The 22,051-nt window shown below is 44.5% G+C and overlaps 2 protein-coding genes across 2 annotated transcripts in view; both read right to left on the reverse strand.

Annotated features, from left to right (window-relative positions):
• Window positions 1-591: 591 nt before the first annotated feature.
• On the reverse strand, window positions 592-20,378 carry LOC139921721 (rho guanine nucleotide exchange factor 28-like). Its single transcript, XM_071912032.2, has 23 exons — window positions 20,280-20,378; window positions 20,070-20,181; window positions 18,421-18,463; window positions 16,090-16,213; window positions 15,200-15,335; window positions 14,970-15,025; window positions 14,766-14,826; window positions 14,478-14,616; window positions 14,250-14,362; window positions 13,904-14,044; window positions 13,553-13,803; window positions 13,338-13,463; window positions 13,122-13,239; window positions 12,702-12,956; window positions 12,511-12,587; window positions 12,178-12,356; window positions 11,688-11,779; window positions 11,377-11,562; window positions 10,706-10,941; window positions 9,855-9,902; window positions 8,605-9,123; window positions 6,690-6,972; window positions 592-3,551 (listed from the first exon to the last, which is right to left on the reverse strand). The coding sequence occupies exons 2-23, from the start codon at window positions 20,176-20,178 to the stop codon at window positions 3,376-3,378; spliced, it is 3,468 nt and encodes a 1,155-aa protein (XP_071768133.2). The 5' UTR covers window positions 20,179-20,181; window positions 20,280-20,378; the 3' UTR covers window positions 592-3,375.
• The window catches only part of LOC139921718 (rho guanine nucleotide exchange factor 28-like), a 23,216-nt gene continuing 21,457 nt past the window's right edge, over window positions 20,293-22,051 (reverse strand). Inside the window, exons 10-13 of the mRNA XM_071912028.2 lie at window positions 21,011-21,135; window positions 20,565-20,860; window positions 20,372-20,463; window positions 20,293-20,312 (exon numbers count right to left, since the gene is read on the reverse strand). Of these exons, the coding sequence (XP_071768129.2) occupies window positions 20,293-20,312; window positions 20,372-20,463; window positions 20,565-20,860; window positions 21,011-21,135 (533 nt within the window). The remainder of the gene's footprint in view (window positions 20,313-20,371; window positions 20,464-20,564; window positions 20,861-21,010; window positions 21,136-22,051) is intronic.

Genomic DNA, 22,051 nt, shown 5'->3' on the forward strand with positions numbered 1-22,051 from the left:
AGCCTGTCATTATATTTCAACCTAAGAGAAATCCAATAACTTGTATATATGCTGTATATTGTTCAAGTTTCTCATAAATGCACTCCTCACTGGGATGTGCTTTAATGGCTGTTATTTATTTTTGGGCTGGGCAGGTTTATTCTGTACACCCCCAGAAATCATTACAGTTCCCCTTGGGAAGGGCTGCAGCAACGTTCATGTTCCTCCCTGGCAGATGACTCAGCGATAATATTTTCTCCCTTTATCAGTTTTTCCTTCGCTGTATTGGTAACCTTCCACAGGGGTCATTAAAAACAACTAGGGGAGACAGAGAGTGGCCACATGCCGGGGTATCTTTACTGCTTAATGAGGGAGGAACAACTTCTTGGTTATGGAGTCCATGGAGAGAGCAAAGCAGAGGAGTTGAAGCACTAAAGAGCTATTAAGTGTTTAAATATTATACCAGTTGGAACCTATGGGGCGTATGGTATACTGGACCTCATACTGAAGATGAAGCCATGTAACTTGTGCAATCAGTGAAACAGACAAGACAGAGTTGAAATATCTTTAAAAACACTAGGGGGTACACACTTGTCGAATCGCATCAAATCCATGTATTTATACAGTATGCAATCAATGAACCACAGCTGTTTTGTATATTTTGTAGCCTGTCATGATGCATGACTGCAAAGAGGTAAAATAATAATGTTAGCACACTGTCAAACACACAACACACATGTATACACACAGACACATCTTCATGACATATATACAAACATCTTTTCCTCTCTCTGTCACAATCTTTCTCTCTCTCTCTCTCTCTCACACACACACACACACACAAACATTCCCTCCTCAAACAGCTGTTCAGTGTCTTTGGCAGACCCCAGCAGGTTTCCGTAGAAACAAGAAGCCATCTTCGAATGCTGAGGAGTCACATAGAAACACAGGAACATTTTTGATTATATGCAATAATGTTCTGTTCTGTACAACATACCGCACAGAATCGCACAGAATCATGGCAAAGGCCGCTGCAGCGTTTCAAATCCAATTAGGCCGGGTTCGCCACCAGAGGCTCAAAAGCACTGAGGGAGCAGAGGGCGATCTCGACTTTAACAGCAAGGGCTACTTTGGGGAAATAAGAATAATGGAAACCTTAAAGGGCTAAGAGAAGTACAAAGAGGATCAAACAGAGGTCTTTCCCGCCCCATCAAGGTCTGACTACAGGCCTTCTCTACTTACATTGGAGAGTGAGAGAGAGAAGCAATACAGGGAAAAGCCTTGGAATCCAATTGTGGTGATTCTGAGGTTTATCTAGTTATCCATATTATATTCATAAAACTACAGGTACAAAATATTTTTTTCAAATATTGGATGGTCCATCAATCTGGCAATCAGGCTGTTTATTGCCCTTTAAAACTTGAAGACTTTCATCTGATAGTGTTGTGGTTGTGTGAGTGCAATTCAGAGCTGCATCGTGCCGCAGCTTCAGTCAAATAGGAAATCATTGACTTTCATGCACCTGGTCCACCACCTGTCACTCCTGGCAACTGAACGGCAGCTCATTCAGACATCTGTTTCCACTGTCCCAGATGCATAATCATTACATTTTAGACCAGTACTTTGAAACTGAAGTTATATCCATGCTCAAGTTGAACACTGCATTAGTGTTTCAACCGATTTGTAGCTTTATTGTATCACACGCCCTTCTAGCGCCCTCACCCTGTTTTATAGCCACAAGAAAGGCAAAGCAATATTCCAAGCTCAATCAAAGTCATTTCATCGTTACAGCCGTGTCTGAACACATGAGCACACAACAAGAAAATACAGTTGCTTGTCTATTTATACAGATGCAGTTCTATTTACAACACAACCCTTCACAAAGCACTGTAAAACATTAAAACTGGTTTGTAATAAATAAAGGCACGGAAATATGCACATGGTTCTACAATCACATATTGACACCAAAATCCTGACGCTGCTTTGATGTTGCAGAAAACAATGCTCCTCTAACAGTTTTCACTATGATTCAGCGTTTATGGTGTCTGTAAAAAAGCAACTAGAGACAACTAAAGCATTGGCATAAGGACCTCTTTACAAAAACAATGCCCATGAGAGACGATACATAAATGTACTACATGAATATTCAAGTGTAATATTTTAGCGTTAAGCACAACAGTATCAACCGGGCCACTTCATTTTGTTCTGAGTGCTTGCAAGGATAATTACAGCTTTAGTTATTGTGAAAGACCTAGTATGACTGGGCACAAACAAAAGAAATAAACAAAATGTCCTCTGAAATGTGTGCTGGGAATCATTGTAAAGACAAAGCTAATCTAACAGCAAGCTGGTTGTATTTGGTTTGATCCACAATTACTTCTTAATAATAAGCTTCCTATACCACAGAATTTTCCATTGCATGCTGGAGGATAGTTGTGGTTGAAGGATGTTTTGGTCTGACCACTGGAACCTATGTGGTTCAATCTACATGCTTTGATAAAACCATACAGCCGCAACATCCACAACGTCTCCACTTTCCTCTCTAAACAACAAAAAAAGTCCTTCAACAACAAAAAAAACAAATGAAAGTTACAGGCAGATAGTCTGAAAAACCTCGGACCGAATCCCTTCTGATCGCGGTGTCTCACCTCATCCTTCAATTCTAATGTGCTTCGCTTCACGTCACGCTCGCCTTGTAAACAAACAGAGCTTGTCTGATGAATGAAGGAGGACCAGTTTGTTCCCTGGCCAGACAATCGCCCGCTGGAGTTAGGCAGCCTGATGTTTCAGTGATATCGGGTCCGTTCTCCCTCTGTGGTCATTTTAATAAATACGGAGCTCGATTGACAAGAAATGTGGAATGGGACAAAGAGAGAGGTGGGCAGTGAGGGACACAAAGAGGCAGATTGAGGGAGAGGGGGAAAGGTGTGGCACCAACCAGGCACCTGATATACTCTACACACACACACACACACATGCACACACAACAAATGAAAAGAGACATTGGACACCCCGTGTTGCCTCAAGCTAAGGTGCATGACAAATAGTACTTGTGACGCTGTAAGGCTGAGTCCAAAGTCAACCTGTGACCTGTGTCGCATGTCATTCTCTCTCTCTCTCTCTCTCTCTCTCTCTCTCTCTCTCTCTCTCTCTCTCTCTCTCTCTCTCTCTCTCCAGTAAATCTCCACTTTATGTTGTCCAACAAAGAAGAAATGCTGTGAAAATAATCTTTCAAATACAAAAAAATGACAAGGCAAAAGACTGTAAAAGCGCACTGTTTAAATGGAGAAATGCTTCCTCAAGCCGCCCTGGGTTCACCCTGATCCTGATCCTTCATGAACGTCTCCCCTCTCCAAGTGCCGGGTTGGGGTTCAGAGTCTGAGAGTCTTTCCACTTTCAGAGGTACACAATGTTCTCCTCCCTGCCCTCCTCGCCCCCACTGTCTGTTTCCAAGGAAACCAGCACATTGAGGTCAAGTTGAGGGTCTCCGGGATGGGGGAGCACCGGATACTGGTCAGCTCCCGTTGCTGTTGACGACCAGGCCTCCCTGATGTAGCTGTGGCTGTTTAGATCTGCGTGGACACACAATAGCAGAAAGATATTGTTTTAACACTGTAAACACAGAGAATACAGCAAGTGCTGTTGCTACAGACATTGATAAATTAATATATTATCACCTAATTAATTGTAATGAGAAAAAGAAAAAAACGAAGTGAAGATTAATGGAATGGGAGGCAGTTAAATGGTACAGTAGAGTGTGCATTCAAGCAGAAAAAACCCCTGAACAGATTATAACTGAAGAGACAACATCATTTGGTAACCACTGATAAATAATCACCAGGATGGGATGTCTAGCCACTTGTTTAATGAGCTCAGTCTAATTGTTATCCTATTCATCTAATCACTAACTGCGTATAGATCAACCGCAGCAGCTGCAGGCGCAGTCTGCTCCTGTATCGGAGTATTAGACTGAGAATGAAAAAAAAAACAAATGCATTCTCTAGTCATCCATCATTTCCCCTCCACTTAGATGAGTCACTCTTATCATTATCATTGTCAACGTCATCATCATCATTAGGATTCGATGACACCTGCCTCCCCAGACTTGACGAGGGCGGGGGGGTTGAGTTCCCAACGAGGATCAAGTATAACATTACATAAGAGGAGATCTGGGGTTTTTTTTAATTTGGGGTGTTTATAGTATGTTGTGCATGGGAAACTGTGTATGTGTGTGTTTTTGCATGCTTACATCTGTGTGCATGTGCCCATGGTGGGTGTTGTGTAGCATTAGGGCAGGTGTGCTGTCGTGGTTTGCGGTAACAGATGGCGTGAACTATAAATTGCCTCTTTGTGTCCCTGTAGGAATGTGTCTCTTTGTGATTAATTACAGAAGTCCTTGTTGGAGTAGCACTGTTAGCCATGATATAGGCTGGCTCGGCCTCTGATAGATGAGACAGTAGAGTGCGGCCAGACGAAAAAGACTCACTCACTCTACAGCTCGCACTTTGGGCAGGTGTTCGGTCACTTTTGGCCATGAAGTAATAGATAACATTTCAGAGGCATAAATGTTTTATGTGGTAATACAAATAAGAGATGGTGTGCTATTCAAAGAAAGTTAAAAAAAAAAATACGGAATAGTGCTTCATTAAAAAGCCAGGGAGCGTCTTTGGTTTCTACAATATGGAGCTTTGTGCTGCTGTACATCACACAAGGTGCAAATTAATCTAGCACACTAGTTTGATCTCTCTTTTCTTCCTCAGCCTACTCACAATGCTCTCACCCTTTGTGTAAAGAGGCGAGCAACAAAAACCTGATTCAATTCATCAGATCAAAAGTAATTTCAGAAATTCCATCCAACTGGTTTTCCAAGATTACACTGTGCAGAAACACATTATGGAGATCCACTAAATGAAAAAAGGGGGTGTGTGTGAATATGCATGTGTGTGTGAGAGAAATTCCTCACATGCTCAGGTGAGGATGAGAAGCAAAATCATATTTTGATCCATGTGACTGAGAGCACAATGGAGAATTTGCATTTGAAAGAGATTCGAGAAAGAGGTTCGAGATCTGTCGGCGCTTGATCCAGCGGCGGCTACATAGGAGCTTTTAAAAACCGAGAATGTACATGAAATGAGTAAATGATTCCCTACAGTGGTTGGAATCTAATGGGGAATGAGTGGAAGATTGGGGAGTTGCGTTCAGGGTGAATGATATTGGCGTAATAGAAAGTTAACCCCATAAGGGACACAACTGCAAATGCTGCAGCACACATGTCAGATGAAATATATCTCAAGCTGGACAAGAGAATTGCATTGTGGGCCCTCATGAGGCCCAAGAGGAAACGCTTTGTGGGTGGATGTCAGGTGGAATGCGCCCTCCATTGTAGATGGCGGCTAAGTATGCACCCCCCGTCTTGTTAACAAGTGACTCAGGTTTCACTGGGGCTCGAGTGTGGTCAATAACTAGGAAAGGTTAATAAGCTGATCAATGAGGAAGAGACTGTGCTGCCTGCTATAGTGGGTAAACAATACCAGCAGCCCTGTATCACTTGCAGTTAACAGTGACCCCATTTTTACAAGGATGGGGAATACGTCACATGTAACCCGTCATTTTATTTTGCCTCACATAAATATTAGGAGTGGAGACATGAATGGATCAGGAATGAGGGCTGAAAAAAGAGCGAGATGCTTGAATGTAGCTGACACCTTGCGAGCGAAATACAGATTAATACGTGTCTGCATCTCTCATTCCGCGTCCCCTCCTCTCACCTCCCCCTTTTCCTGATGTGATGACAAGTCATGCTGTAATGAGTTTTGTAAAGATTTTTTAGATCGATGTTCCAATCAGTCAGCCATCGCCTGTGAACTGTGATTCACACGCTGTTGTCTGCCCTGCCAGTCGATAGATAGAGAAGCCATTGATTTTCCTTTCCTTGGCAAGCAGGGCCCAGCTAGCTGCTGGTGGAGGTGGGGGGTTGTTTCTTTGTCAGGAGACACTGATTAACTGAGAGGAAGGACAGGCAAGGCCTCACTGGGGAAACAGCCATAGCCTTGAGTCATATGGGTGTGTGTGTGTGAGTGTGTGCACATGGGAAACAGCAGTGTACAGAGGGTTTGTTTACATTCTCACAGGTAGCAGATCTCTCATTTGTGAGCCGGGGAGACATTATAATAACATGACTGTGACTATTGCACTAATGTCTAATGTCCAATATATGAGGCACTTGAGCTGACTAATGTCCCACCATAAGCACCACGATATATTGAACATAGCCAGCTATGCTAATGAGGTCATAAATTAAGCTCATTAATGCATTAATTAACAAATATTTCTGTCAACATACTTGTCTTCACATAACACATAGGTGGTATTAATATGAACTCTTGAAGCACTAAATCAGTTTTTACCTATTATTACCTATTTTTTTGCAGCATGTGCTCCAGAATCTAATCAGATCATCTCCTCTATAGGGGGAACCTGTGGTGTAAGTATGAAGTTTCTATCATGTATTGTTCTTGAGTTATTGTGTTTATAAGAATGTTGTCTAAACACAAACAGGCAGACACAAGCGTTGCCATGACGACATAATGTCCTGCATGCCATGTGCCATGGTGGTGGGACATAATAAAAAGCTGTGAAAATATGAATCCTCAACCTAAATTCCACCTCTACAGCAGATGATACAACATTTATTTGGTCGGTGTTCTCACCGTTGGGTGTGTGCTCCAGCCCCAGCCTTCCTGTGGGGGTGAAGAGGCACCCCGTCCCCCCTCCCCACCCCTGGGAGTCTGAGTGTGGGTGGGGAGTCTTAGGGATGGGTGACTGTCTGTGGTTGGATCTCGCCAGCAGGGTGTTGAGGCAATTGTGGGCGCTGGGGTCGTTTCCCTTGTGGTGGACGTGGCGGTTGTTGATGGTGCCGCTGGTGAACGCAGCCTCGTTCACAAACACTGAGCCATTATCCGCAAGATCCCTGGACCGACCTGGAACCGAGTCCTGAGGGAGCAAACAAATAGCAAGGTCACATTCAGCAATAGTGTATAGAGGGATGAAGATCAACACAATAAGAGCATAAACATAGAGGAAGGATACGTTCTTGCCAGGATGAGAGCTTATGAAGAGAGTGTGTGCATAATGGATGGTTTATACACAAGTGAATCCACTCAACAATGCAACTGAGATATGCATTTATGTACTTGCTGAGGGATCAGGAAGTAATTTTCATAACCTAGAGGACAAAATCTATGAAGGACATTGTTTACTGATCCCTTTTCTCTTCAAATTTAAAATAACAAGAATTTACTGTTATGTGTTGGTAGCTGTTGTTGAGCATTGACAAGCGGGTTCAGCTCTGCTTCTTTACCCTAAATGAACTTCATGTGTAATGTGTCATTGCTGCACCTTGGCCAGCGTTCCTCCTATTCTCTCTCCATATCCACCTCCTCCTGGTGTATTCTTCCACCTCCCCCGTCTCCTTTTCAAACTCCTATTCCCTCTTCACATCCACATGCCCCTTCCCCTCCTGAGCTGAGGTAGAACAGCTAATTAGAGAGGACCTGAGAGAGCGTCTGCGTACGTCATTCGATCCGTCTCTGACCCTCTGACCTGGTGCCTCTGGCTAAACATTAGCAGGGAACACTAGGACTCTCATTGCCTTTCCGCTCTGCCTTTGTCAGACCGCTGCTAATTCAGCCTCCACAGTGACTAAAATAGATGAATGGAAATAAATAAACCTGCAATAAAGGCAGCAGAGCTTCACCATGTCTAGCCTGGAAAAGCCCAGGGACGAATGTAAATGAACGAGTGGGAGAGAGAATATTGTAATGTGAGTCTGCTCATTTGTCTGTCCAGTCCTCTGTCTGTGTTGAACAGCCACACCTGCTGAACTGAACGGCACAAAGCCATACCCTATGGAAGCCGACACGGATAGATGCGCTATATTAATTTCACCAGTGATGCCTTTACCCTAGCCTGTCCATGTGAGGTGCATTGAGATTTAAAGGGCAAGGAGAACAGTGTTCCCTTTATCCTCTCCCTCCATGCCTTCCAGCAGCTGCGGGGGATATTTCACTGTGCCGCTTTTCAAACAAAGTGTCGATATGAATAATTGAAGTCCTTTTGGACACGATTGATTAGTTTCTGGGGCTGCATGCCTCTGGTTTTAATTATTTTGTCGGAGCTTTTATTTGCGACGGTTTAATTATCATCAATCATTAAGTTGTTTATTGGTGAGTGGAGCTGCAGAGCACTAAGACGAATGATGCTGAAATTGCTCTCATTATCGCAGGTCGTATATCAAGAGGGGATTGAGCTGCTCTGCGTAAATGAGTGGGCCAACGTAACTCAGGCTGCTAGCTGTCCGAGAAAGGCTTCTCATTAATGACTTTAGCCGTGGTATAGTATGCCCATGGTCCACATACACAGTATATCTCACTGATTGCGCTCTTATTCATGTAAGGGTCGACAGCTTGATGTAGGAGCACTATTAGACCTTCACGAGAACCTTGCATTGAACCTCAGGTGTCATTTCATATATAGAAGAAACAGTTCACACAAACTTCAAGCTATACAAACTCAGACCTCAGCCAACCAGACATGAAGACACCTCCAGCTCACTGACAAACACACCTGCTGCCCGTCCAGAGGGATGACCATGGGAGGAATCACAGTGGGCAGGCTCCTCTGCCGGCTGTGCCTCCAGCTCTGGAGCAGCTTCTGCTGGGTATCCAGCCTCTCGCGCTCCCTCTCCACACTCCTCTGGCCCTCCCGAAGCCGCTCCAGGCTCTGCTGGTACTCCTCCAGCTGTTCCTCCAGCTCTTCCCTGTCCCGCCTCAGTCTCTCGGCCTCCAGGTGGCACTGCCTCTCCCTCTCCTCCAGCCTGCTCTCCTGCTCCCCCTGCTGGTTCTCCCTGGCCTGGCACTCCTTCTCCCAGCGTTGCCTCTCCTGGCGCAGTCGGCCCTGGAGCCGCTGAGCCGCCGCCACCTCCTCCCTCCGCTTCTCCAGGTTACGTTGCTTCTCCTGTTCCTGCAGGGTGTTGCCCCGGACGCTGGGAGGGTGTGGTCGCTGGACGCGTGGGGAGGGGCGCGCACTGTTGCAGAGGAGGAGCCTCTGGACCTCATAGCAGCTGTCCTGTATGGTCACTGCGGCCTTGGACAGAGACGAAAGGACAGAGAGACTGGGGTTCATGCAAATGTACTGAGGCTCAACCGTCGCATTGGCCGCAGGTGCTTCCCAAGAATAGTAGGAGAAGATGATTTGAATAGCAAAATGTGACAGAGATTATGATCAATCTCTCTGGCTTTTTATGTATTGGGGTCAAATTATCCAGTCACCATTGGAAAAACTGTGGTTCACGTTATAGAAAGAATATAGGATTTTTAATATGAAAATGGGTTACGATCACAATTGCAAATCCACACAGACAGGCACGTGCGAACACACACACACACACACACACACACACACACTTTAATTTCACATTCTATTTGAAACAACAGCGTATGCAAATCAAAAAGAAGGGCCTCCTAGGTCTCTTGCTAAAAACAAGATAAGTAGGTTCCTGTCTCCCGCAGCTTGCTACCTATGGCTTCAGACAACGGAGCTGATTGTTGGATCTCTGTTTACTGAAGCTGTGCAGGCACAATAAGCCTTCATCCTGAGCAACCTGAGTATGACACTAACATAGGATGTATTTGTTCTGAATGAGGACAGAAAAAGTTTGTTTGTTAGGGATTTCACTGATTCGCTGAGTGGATGACAATGGAGATAAGGTGTGTACAGGGGGGTGGAGGGGGTGGAGGGGGGTGGGGGTGAGCAGGGCAGAACAGCCGGTGTTTAATTGTGTTGTGTGGGAAGTCACCAGACTATAATGCGCTCACCTGCAAACTGTAGAGTAACTGGGTCAAGCTTTGGACACTTTGAGTAACCTATTAACAAACAAAATCACATGAGAAATGCAGATTAGCCGGGGCGGTCAAGTTTTTCATGCATGGTTTCAAAGATTTCATGTAGATTTCACATATCTTTCAGTTAAATAATGGACAATACACTTCACGGTCCACTCATAGGGATTTGAAAACGTTTTCTTCTCCTGGCAGGATAAAGCAGAGCCCAAATTTGGAGTCTTTGTGATCGTGCAACATTTGTGCCACCTTGAGGTCGGATGGAGCCTAACCACGCCGTTGACTGAATTATCACACAGCAGCCGATAAGAAAATTATTCTGTTTTATCAGAGTCATTTACCTCACAGGTCACAAAAAGCTGCAAACGGCTGCACAAATGTGGCATGGAAATTGGAATAAGTCTCCGTATCCATTTTTAATGGCACAATACCCTTGAGAACTAAATGGACTTCTTCCTTTATTATGAGCTTATCAATAATTCATCACATTAAGACTGAAATGTAATTCTAATAGACTGTACTAAATTATTCAAACAACTGTTGGCAATCTTGAACCACACATCTGAAAAAATGGAAAAAGGTGACAGTCGGAGTGCAGGCTGTAAGAGGCTATAATGACCGGGCAACACCAGTGCTAACAACTGTACCTCCAACACAGCTACAGTGGACATAGGAAAAATTACATCAACAACTATTTACTATTATTTCCTATTACTGCATTACTACTACTACACATATTACCAATGTATTCCACTATTTCAATTTATATCATAAGTTCAAACAACAACCACTAATGTTCTTTTTCTGCAGCATGTACTGCAGTATACCTTGAGGTTGATGTCACTTGGGTTTCTGTTTTGCAAATGAGGGAGCGACTGAAGCACAAGGGCCTCGGTCCAGCCCCCCTCGCCGGCCTCGGGGTCCCCGGGTGAAGCCTCAGAGTCCGAGGGGGGCTCCAGAAGTGTGAGGGGGCTGGCAGGAAACACGGAGTCCGTCTCAGAGTCCCTGCTGTGGCTGGACGGTGAAGCGGCCTCGGACGACAGCGTGGCTCTCAGGTTCTCAGCTGGGGAAGAGACAAGTGGTCAAGTCAAGTCAAGTTTATTGAAGGAAAGTGTTTGTGTGTGTATTTGTTTATCTGCACATAAGACTCTGCAGGTGCGTTTGAATGTCTGTGTTAAGGCTGCACAATTCGTCAATAAATAATCAAAGTCACAAGAGAAAAAGATGTTTCAAATTACCTCCTAATCAATGTTTTTTGTTGTTGTGATAGAAAAAAATCCTCCATAACATTCAAACCTAAGTATCAAAAACTCATTTTTCTCTCATATATTTCTAAGTGCTGATGAAAAAAATCATGTAAAAGTATAAAATTACATTACAAAAGAACACAATATAACACAAAGAACAGTGTAACATAATTACATTTCAGCTCCACTGTGTGTGTGTGTGTGTGTGTGTTTGCTACTAAAGGACTAAAATGCATATGTAAATGTCTCACCCTCTTGCAGAGCTGCAGCCAGCAGCACGGCGGCCTGCGGCGTCTCCTCCGAGTGCGGCTGCACCAGTAGTCGTGGTTCAAGTTGAGAAGCCTCCATCCTCCCACTCAGAGCGGAGAGATCTGCGTAGATCTGCAGCTTCTCCTCCAGGCTGGAGCAGATCTGCTGGTCTTGACTCATCAGACTCTCTGGTGCACATCACCCAAGGATTACGGTCAAGCATGACGGTTTGGTATTCATTACCTGAGATTTTACGTTAATATGTTCAACAACTGTGAAGAAAAACGTATAGATGATCTTAAATTCCCATTACCTTGCAGTTTATGGATCTTCTGAATGCGAGCTTCAGCAGCTCGCCGCTCCTCTTCTGATTCGCTTGTGTATTCCTCCTCTTCCTCTGGACAGCTGAACAGAGACAGAGAGACAAAAGCAATGGTTCACGACGATTAGAGAGAAACTGTTCACAGACAGGACATCGGTTCAGTGGATTGAGTTATCTCATCCTCCTCCCTCTCCTCGATTCTCACACACACACACACACACACACACATACATACACTAGGGTTGCAAATAATGATTACTGTCATTATCGATTAATATTGAAAGTATTCATTTTATAATGATATGAAACGGAGAAAAGCAAGCAAACCTTAGCATTTGTGAAGCTGTAACCCGCAAATGTTTGGTATTTTTAGTTGATAAATTACTAAAATGAGTAATTGATTATCAAAATTATAGATCATTTTCTGTCGATCGACTAATCGATTAATCGGCTATCATCATTTCAGCACTGCTATACACACCTCTCTACAGCCTCTCTAATGAGCCTCATCCAGGTGTTTCGCTCATCTTTGGAGGCGGTGTGAACCTCATACATCTCTGGCCCAGCGGCTGAGGCGCTGATCAGAAACATCCCTCTCTCCTCGTTGGCCACTTCCCGCACTATTAACTTCTGCAGTGCAATGACTGGAGGCTTCTGGTCCTGCAGCACAGGCAGGGAGGGGAAAAATATTATTACAACACAAATGAATTCACTCTAAGGTAATAGGATACAACATTATAACAGAGGACTTTGTCAATTACTCTTGTAGTATTTCCCTCTTTGAGATCAACCTCATGATAAAGGCTGCACATACCACAGTAGCAAATGTATATTTCTGGTCTTTTTCCTGGAGGAAGATGAGGGTGTCTGTGAGAAGGAGTGCCAGGACATCTGCAGAGGGGAGGGAAAGCAAGAAAACATTACCTGGACACCAACTATCAGAGTCAACATTTGCATCACCTGATCCTTTACATCATATAAATGATGCACGTGCGTCTGTCTGACCTTTAAGCCGTCCGGTGGCAGTCTTCCACAGGAGCAGGCCCTGGTGCTTGAGCGTTTGTCCCGGCCCCATCATGTCCTGCTTGCGGAAGGTGTGCCCGTTCTTCAGCTTGGCCGAGCTGCGGTTCTCCATGCGGTTCCACACTTCCTGCAGCCTCTGCCGCCGCTCGTACTCGCTGACCCACAGGTCCACCGCCGCTATCACCTCCCGGATCTGAACCAGCGCTCTCAGAAGGTCCGCATGCTCCTCTGTGTCCTCTGAGGGACGGAGAGAGGGACAGAGAGAAAGACTGAGATTGAGAGAGAAATGTTATGGTTGTATACTTACTATTGAAGCATGATGTATCGTTGTAGCAGCAGCAGTTCGTTTTGGAGACCATATGAAATGCCTGTCTAACCAGCAGGGGGCAGCAGATGCCTGACCTTGGGTGTACTGTAGGATCCTCTCCAGCAGCACTGGGTACTTTGTAATCCTTTGGGTGACCAGCAGGATGCACTCAGGGATCTCTCTCCGTCGCACCAAAGAGTTGTTACTTTGTTGCTTCAAAAAGTAAAATCAAGAGTCATGTTATATCTCCCTGATGATAGATGTGCTTTCATTTTCGAATTTCATTTTCTAGGGACCTTCTTCTTTACTACCTTGATGAAGTTCTGAAATCTCTTGTTATGCTGCTGGAGCTCTTTGAAGAAGCTGACTGCCTCGTTGTGATGACTGCAGAATTCTCCATAAACCTGTTTCATTTTCTCTGCGTTCTCGTCTGAAAACTGCAGAAAAACACACATATCCATGTCCATACAGTCCAATTTTCATCTATTACACATCAGAAGAAATGAGTCCCAGACATCCGGCTCACCTGTTGCAGCAAGATGTCCCCTATTTGCCGGATGAGGTAGTTCCCGTGTCCCTGGGGCTGGGCTGAGCTGTGTCGCCGGTCCCTCATGGCGGCGAAGAAGGCATGGTGGAAGAAGAGCAGCTGGTCCAGACAGGGGAAGACCCGCTCCACTGCCTCCGCATCCAGCTGCACCTCCTCCCTCATGCCTCGTCGGAATACCTCCGCCATGATGTGCAGAGTCTGTAAGTGGTGTATCTCCGTCTGCATCAGCTCTGAGGTTCAACACATAGACGCATAATACATATATGATTGGGAAAGGCCGTGTCTATCACTCTATCACAGCCTCCTTTCACAATTCTGCTGTAATCTCACCATAGATGACATCCTGCCGTTTGACGACTCGTTTGTCCTGCTTCTTGCAGAACTTGTGCTCTACTGTCAGACTCCATGACTCAGCCTCGTAATCCACAGCATCAACTGTAAGGTCACTATGGAGATACGTGTCCACACAGTCTATGCAAAGACAAGAGGGACAAAATGACTTTTCAGGGAAGTAATTTACAGCTGCCAGGTTTCAGTTTAACCCCCGTAATCATTAATCATTGGTTATAATCATTTGCTGAAAATACTGTAAGTAGACCTTCCTTCATAAGAAATGGCTCTATCTATGCTTCACTCTATGATATGCTCTTCTCAGTTCACTGTTGTCATCCCGTACCTTCTCCCAGGGAGGAGTCAGTGGAGGTGGAGGACGCCGCCGTCCGCTGGAGCTCCTCTGATTGGCCGGCGACCCTCCAGCTGTCGGACTCTGTCTCTGAACTCTCACTGAGCCTATCGAGATATGGGGAAGAAAATTATTGTTAGTATCCCCAATAATTCCATCAGTATTATCAAATCCTGTCAAATCCTATTATATGATCCATACAGTGTGAGAGAGTTTTACAACCTGTCAGTGGCATTGGGGAGACTCCCAGAGAGGGGGCAGGAGAGGGGCGCGGGGTCCTTCCTCTCCTTAGGGGTCATGACAGGTAGAGAGGTAGAGGCGGGGATGACACACTGAGGGGGGCTATCTCTCACTGTGAAATCTGGGACAGAAAAAAAGTTAACATTCACATTAATCATGCACAGTGCAACCACAATGGAATGTTACCTCTTGGAAATGTCATGCACAATGTGTTTGAACGCGTGACAGTGAAGTTGTTGGTGACTTTTGACCTCCGTGTTGTAAACTCACTCTGTGGGAGGGATGCTGTCCTGCTCTTCACCATGGTAACTGCATACTTATCCTGAAGTTTCTAAGTAATACAAATGAGAGATGCCGGTTGGACCGCGGAGCACATAAACATTCAACCCAAGAACAGGCTCCGGTGGAGATGAGTAGACACACCACACTTCAGCACACACCATTTCTATTCCAGTGGGTCTGGGCAGGACTCACCTTCAAACATGGGGGGGCAGATTCCTTGCAACCCTTATGGACGATGACAGTGCAGCCTAGGAGAGACGAATACATATATAAAGGATTCATGTTACGTTGATTTGTTGCCAAAAAGCTATTGTCACTGATATAGACGTCAGCTCCTCCACTTGTACTATTTATACAAATTGTGGTCAGAGAGGGTATTTTGAAGGCGAGAGTGTCAGTCGATCATAGAGCGTGAAACTTACTGGAGCAATGCAGAAGGTCCTTTCCAGATGCGGGTTTATCACAAACCAGACACATGGTGGAACCAACACAGGCGCCCGTGGCAAAGCGATGTCCATTCAGCTGCCTGTCCTTGGCCTCTCGGTCCTTCCCTTTCCCCTTGGAAAACCATGTCAGAGACATAGAAGTAAACAAAGACGCCATATACTGTAGACCAAGATAAAATCCAATGCGCTATAACTACATCTAAGAACTTTCAGCAAAGCGTCTTGTTTTCATGAACCCAGGTTGCGATCTTTTCTCTAGTTTCTATTTGCAGACTAAACTCTCCCGGATTGATGTAGATATGTAAATGGAGAAGGAATGCCCACCTTTTCCCCCAGACCGTATGAAAGTCCACTGACAAGGAAATGGAGCATAGCATAAACAACAGATGCAGGGGGAGAGAGGGTTTCCACTGTGTGTGCTGACTCACCAACAAGGGATTAATCATTAAAAGGAAAGGGGCTGCTCAAGGGTTTAAATGTCATGTTTGGTCTGTCACTTGACCTTGAGTTATTTCCAACAGCATTTCCTGTTGTTTCTCCCAGAAAGTAGAAAGACTGGGAGTCAAATGAATACCAAAGACAAACAAATACAGACATAGGAGTCCAGATCTGGCAGATGGGACTAAATACTTCTAGCACTTTGATTACTGTTCAATATGCAGCGTAGTGCAACTGAGTATTTCATCAGCCTATATGTACAAATACCAATACAGAGGATTTGATGTAACTATCCCTTGTGTTAGTAAACTAGCCTGACAGCCTACATATGAAGCTGGCTTGGATGTAAGGGGGAGGAGGAATGTGTGGTGGGTGTAACAGTGGAGGTACAGACGCCCAAATATAGCGACAGTATGTCTTTGGTTTACCTTGTTCTTGTTGCGTGTGCTGGACATCCTGCTCTTCAGAAAACTGAAGGTGCGAATAACTTTGTACTTCTCCGACTCCACCTTGGATGGGATGTTGTACTTATCCAACTCCTCCTCTTCAATTCTGCAGGAGGAAAACAATGTCATCGCAACCGATTATTTACCTTGCATCAGGTATCGTGTCCCATAACTTAAACATATAACACATACAGCAAGTTGCATGGTTGACATTCGTTAGTCACTGAAGTCACACCACTGTCTTTTTCTTGCTGATTGAGTCCACAAGCAGACTATTACAACACAAGCAAAACAAGGGAGGCTAAAGTAGGTGTAGGTGGCATGTCCAGTAGAGTGTGATATACAAGCATATAATAGGTTGATGACTTAGAGTGGTTAGTCGCCAATGACTGCCATGAAAAGACAAACAGCTTGTGCAACACAAAGCTTGTAGTAATGTTTAGGAAAGGCAAATAAAAAGTCATTCTGATCACACAAAATCCTCTTGTTAGTCACTGACAATGTGACAGATGCATCCAGAGGATGAAATTTCTTCAGTCCAGGGACATAAAGATCAGGCTCATTCTCTGAAACCCTGTGCTGTTGCTGTAAATTATAGTTAGTTGGAATGTTAGAAGCTGGACACATGCAAAATGAAATTCGCAAGTTGCCGTACACGTTGTTAAAAGACAATGACAACTTAAGAAAGGAGAGGACAGGAGAGGAGAAGAGAGGAAAAGAGAGGAGAGGAGAGGAGAGGGAGAGGATAGGAGAGGGAGAGGAGAGGGAGAGGATAGGAGAGGGAGAGGAGAGGGAGAGGAGAGGAGAAGAGAGGGAGAGGAGAGGAGAGGAGAGGAGAGGAGAGGAGAGGAGAGGAGCTGAGGTTATAATGCGTTGTGGTTTATTGTATTGTTAGTTAGCGAAAGTGCCACAAGTTGTAGGGTTTTTTAGGGCTTGTTTGTACTGGATAGTTAAGGAGGCTGGGACTGGCGAATGGAGGCCGACCCCCACATACTCTTTAAGGAACTCTGACAGGGTGAGATGTTGGAGGGACTCTGCCAGCTCCATATTGCCCTCATCATCAGCAGACTGGGCACGCTTACGGAACCTGATCTCCCTGTAGAGAACCACGCACACACACACACATAAATATAAAAATGCAGATCTGGTTGGTCACTTTACACAAAAATACAAGATAGTAAAAGTAATGTATTTAATAGACAGAAAATGTACAAAAACCAAGTACTCGCTTCAGTCTGTAAGACCAAAAGATGCTCAGACCAAAAGATGCTCATCTCTCACACCAGTGGTTCTCAATCTTGGTCCTCGTCACCCAGAGTACCGCTGATTTTCTATCCTATCAGCTAGTTAATTGCATTCACCTGGTGTCCCAAGTCTAAATCAGTCCCTGATTATATGGCTAGAATGAAACCAGCAGGCTCTGGGTCCCACGGACTGGAATTGAAAACCACTGTCCCACACAAGCTTTCATTCCTCAGCCAAACTGGTGTTTTCCACCAGGGGGAGCTACTGTGTTGTGGCAGTGTTTAACGAGGGCATCTATAGATGAAGCGGGCAGAGGACAATGCAGTTGGCGCGGTTCCTAAAGGCATCCCACAGAAAATAGGCTGAGTGGAACAGTGAGTGAAAAGGAGGTCTTTATTCTATCAGTACCTCTTCTCCTAGAGCAAAGCAGAAGGCATATCATTGCTCATAATTTCATTGTGCATTGTTGCATACATGGATTATGCACTGTGACATGTAAATTTCACATTTATAGGATGTAGTATTTGCCACTTATTCCCATGCTAATCATCATTCTCTGATATCTGGAAAATAAGCCACACAAGAGCAAGATGACACTGTCAGCCAGAAAAGAAAATTAGAGCAAAGGGATTACAAATAAGGGATGAGAATGGCTCAGGGTCACACTGATATCTGTGCGTCACTACCTTTGTCACTGGAAAAAAACAGAGGATCAAAACACCGGCTGACTGACCTAAAACCAGCTTTGCTTCACAAGAACAAAAGAGCTTCATGAAAGACAACCGCAAACTTCACACAGAGTCCGCTGTCACCAAGCAACCTGGTAGCCATGGTTACCTATATGTTGCTCTTTGCTTTGAAGATTAAGAAGAGATTAAGATTTGAAGAAAAAGTCTATCTCAATTAAACCAATGACAAATCAAATGGCAAGCTGATTCATGTGTTGTTAGGACAGAGTACAGTTTACAAGAAAGTCAACTCTGCTGAACCTAAAAAGATAGAAAAAGCTTTATGAATACAATGCAATCCAAGTGAGACATTAGTGAACAAAATGTAAAACGTAAATACCTTTTTTCATGTGTCTGTTCTGTTAGACTGGAGGCTCTCTGCTCTGTGAACATGAAGAATGGGGATAAGTTGATAAATAGCGATTCAATCGAGCGGCAACAACCCAATAAAAACTGATAGGCAATGTACTGTACATGTTGCACCCAATATCAAAAAGGCATGGAAATCAAAAGAATATCCCCTCTTGGATTAAGTCAGGCAGGAGAAAAAATATGAATCAGTGAGATTGGAAGATTCAGTAGGAATATATAGCGCAATAAGGATGTTTTATTCTTAAATTTCATTCAGTTATCTGAATGTAATAAATGAGTCTAATGAGACAGCCTGCCAGGTTTCATTTACATGCCAGAGGAGCTGTTCCCTGCATGAATAGGTTCGTATGAAAGGGGATGACTACAACCACAATTGATATGCAAAGCGAGAAAGATGATATGCAGGTGCGTAACAAGGACAAACTGACAGATATGACAGTCTTTACACAGGCACAAAGTGCAGACCCTGGAGGACTCCTGTCTCCTACCAGGCTGCAAAGCAATCACACAGGCATCCTGTGATTTCATCACTGCATATTTGATTTCTTCCTCCACTCCCATTGCCCTTTTGATCACGATAAGGCTGTGCAATGATTAGGCAAGACACAGACACAGACGTGCTCATACACACACACAGGCACACACCAAGGTTATTACAGCGTCACGTTTTTACTGTCGTTTTCATTTCTATTAGGGTTTCAATTCCCCTTTCTAATTCAAATTAGTTTTAGTTTTCAGAGTGTGTTACTTTCAGTTTAGTTTTGACTTTTCAAAGTAGTCTAGTTTTAGATTAGGTTTAGTTTTTCCACATAAATAGTTACAATTTGGATCAGGCAAAACAGTTTGTTTAGATTGTTTTTTTTTTTTTACTTCATTTTGGTTTACTTTTTGTATCAGTTTACAAAAATAGTTTGTCACATTTCATTTTTCTTTCAGTTTCAGTAGTTGAATCAGCTTACAATAATAACCTTGACACACACACACACACACAAGCACTGACACTGACAGTGATATGCGGGCTATTCTGGGCCTTTGCGCAGTGTGACGGTTGGCGGTGCACAGTACTTACTACCAGGGTGGAGCAGAGACAGAGATTTAGACAGAGAGAGGGCCTGAAGGAGAGATCGGCTGTAGCTGACGCTGTGGAGCACGCCATCTACAGGGCACAGTGGACAGAGGGCTGCTCACACATATCAACTACAGTACAGAAGGTGCAAACTGTTACCATGTACAGTCAACTCCTGATGAAACGCCACTTCATGCAACGGTTCGGTTTTATTGTGAATATATGAAAAAAGCAAGAATATAATCCTTCTCAATTCAAGCAAAATTGTGAAAGCAGCATGAATTTATTGGGAGTTGACTGTACTGTACATTAGTAGTAAGGCTGTCTATCTATTGTCGAAAGCTAGTTTAAAACAAAGGGTTAGAGAAAATCAGGCCCCTGCACCAGCCGCACTTGTGAGGCTTCCCCATTAGTGACAGACAGGCTAGTTGAAGAGAACAAATGAACAAATAAAAAAACAACTCCAAGTTAGTTCATGGAAGCACTGTTAGTTATGAGTTGAATTAAATTCCTTATTATGTGAGGCGGTTAACAGTCCCGGAGTTACTGACCGGGGCTGAGATCAGGAGGCGGGGTGTCCCGGGCAAAACGAGGAGGACGCAAACTGATTTTGGGAGAAGAGTAGGAATAGGAGCGTAGGCGTATCCCCTGCTCACCCATATCCTAGAAAATCAAAAAATTGAAAAGCTCAAATACAAGGCTACAATAAATGATTGGATAGGCTTGTATTTGAGTGTGTGCGAGTTGTGATGGTACTGTACTTTTGGGGCGGGGTCACACGCTGAGGAGGCGGACTGAGTGCGAGTGCAAGTGAGGTCAGGAGAGGGATGAAAGGTTTCCCTTTTGTCTTCACTTTTCCCAGTGTCTGATGAGAGGTGGGGAAGAGGCGACTTGGGTTCAGCACTCTCCTCTTCACTGTCCACTTCCAGAGCCACTAGACTGGGACTAGAGGTAGAGACAAACCCGTACAACCAGTTACATACAGAGACACACCAAGAATGCTGAATATTTGCCATTTGACCTGGTAAAACCTTCTACGATAATACCTGAGGTCGCAGGTTTCCAGAGGCGGGCTCTCTCTCTGATCGGTCAGGTCGCAGAAGGCGGGACGGCTGAGCCTGGCAAGGACTTGGTCGGCGGGCGAGAGAGAGGGAGAGGAGGGGATGGAGAGGGGCAGAGGGGGAGGGTGGCGGTCTTCTGAAAGGAAGGGAGGCCCGGGCGGAGGGGTGTCTGTGGCCAGCAGGAGGTCCTCGGAGTCCGCTGCGTCCCACAGCCTGCTGTCTGTCCCCGTGCTGTCACTCGTCACCCCGCCGACTCTGTACTTGACATCGGCGTCATCCTCCTGAGGCAAACGCATGAGGAAAAGAGGACAGAAGAAAGAAGCAATAAAATGAGAAAAATAAACCACACCGCCACAGTCTGATCCTTGATCCTGAAAAACTGCAGAACCATCTGTTAAATGATCTTTCATCATTACAGGATGATGCACTACCTGAGTCCGCTGTGTGACACCGGCACTGGCCTGATCCCTGCTGTGGATCATGGAGACCAGAGGGACGGCAGCGCAGTCGGCGGGTTGGCTCTGGACTCCACTGGACTCAATGGGATGCCCGTTTACTGTGGAACACATACACACTCAGAATAGCTACCGTACCGTCTGTAATAATCCAAACTGACGCCTTCTCCTTGTCTCCCCTCCCTTTTCCCAGTCAATAACCACCAAGAGACGCAGACTAGAGCATATAAATATGAAAGACATCTACTAGGAATTTGTTTTCAGCCTGCTGAATGATTTACTGTCAAAGCACATGGGAAGAAGCCACTTTTGATTACCATAATTCATCCCAACATTGGCCAGATACTAAAAAGTCTAACTGGCTGAATAGAGACAGCAGTTCCCAGAGTAGCATGAGAGGAGTTATAACCAGATATCTTAACCAGACGACAGGCATCGGACAACAAAAACACATCAATTCAAGTCCAATCAAACAATCAAAACTACAGTGTATATACTGGAAAGGAGAAAATTGAATACTAAGCATGACATTATTTAGGACTGTTGAGCCATATAGAATAATTTGAAAGATCATCCAATAATCTTTCTGTTTTGCTTCATTCTGGTGATTCAGGATTGTTTGGCCACGATTCATTGATCTTTTATTGTTTAAATGCCAAGGCTTTAGGGCTGAACAAAGAAAAATGCAACAGGACACTGCATTCCTACTCCCTTCTGACCTTTAAAGGTTAGTTTTCATAGAAAACTCCACAAATAATCCTTAACCCTTACCCAATATGCTCCAACTGATCTCCTGCTAGCAGGCTATCTATGTTATGGAGGAATAAGCTGATTAATTCACCAAGTGATACCCTTTCATGTACTATGCTAACATCATTGTGCTGCCACTTTTCTGAAGATCAAGCAAAGCAAAATGATATTCATGCAAATATGACACAGCATGGAAAGAGGGAGATCCAAGGCACTCCAAAAACAATTCATTATATTTGCTGTCCAAAAGATTAAAAAAAATAACCA

Source organism: Centroberyx gerrardi, chromosome 2 (genome assembly GCF_048128805.1).
Source record: "Centroberyx gerrardi isolate f3 chromosome 2, fCenGer3.hap1.cur.20231027, whole genome shotgun sequence".
NCBI classification, from domain to species: Eukaryota; Metazoa; Chordata; class Actinopteri; order Beryciformes; family Berycidae; genus Centroberyx; species Centroberyx gerrardi.

Bases quoted from the DNA above. Each gene is read 5' to 3' on its own strand.
- LOC139921721 (XM_071912032.2), bottom strand. From the start codon at position 20,178: ATGGGTGAGCAGGGGATACGCCTACGCTCCTATTCCTACTCTTCTCCC. The intron at 13,804-13,903 runs GTGAGATTACAG...GTTGAACCTCAG, and splicing joins ACGGCAGGATGTCATCTATG to AGCTGATGCAGACGGAGATA. The intron at 9,903-10,705 runs GTATACTGCAGT...GTTTGTTAATAG, and splicing joins CAAGTGACATCAACCTCAAG to GTTACTCAAAGTGTCCAAAG.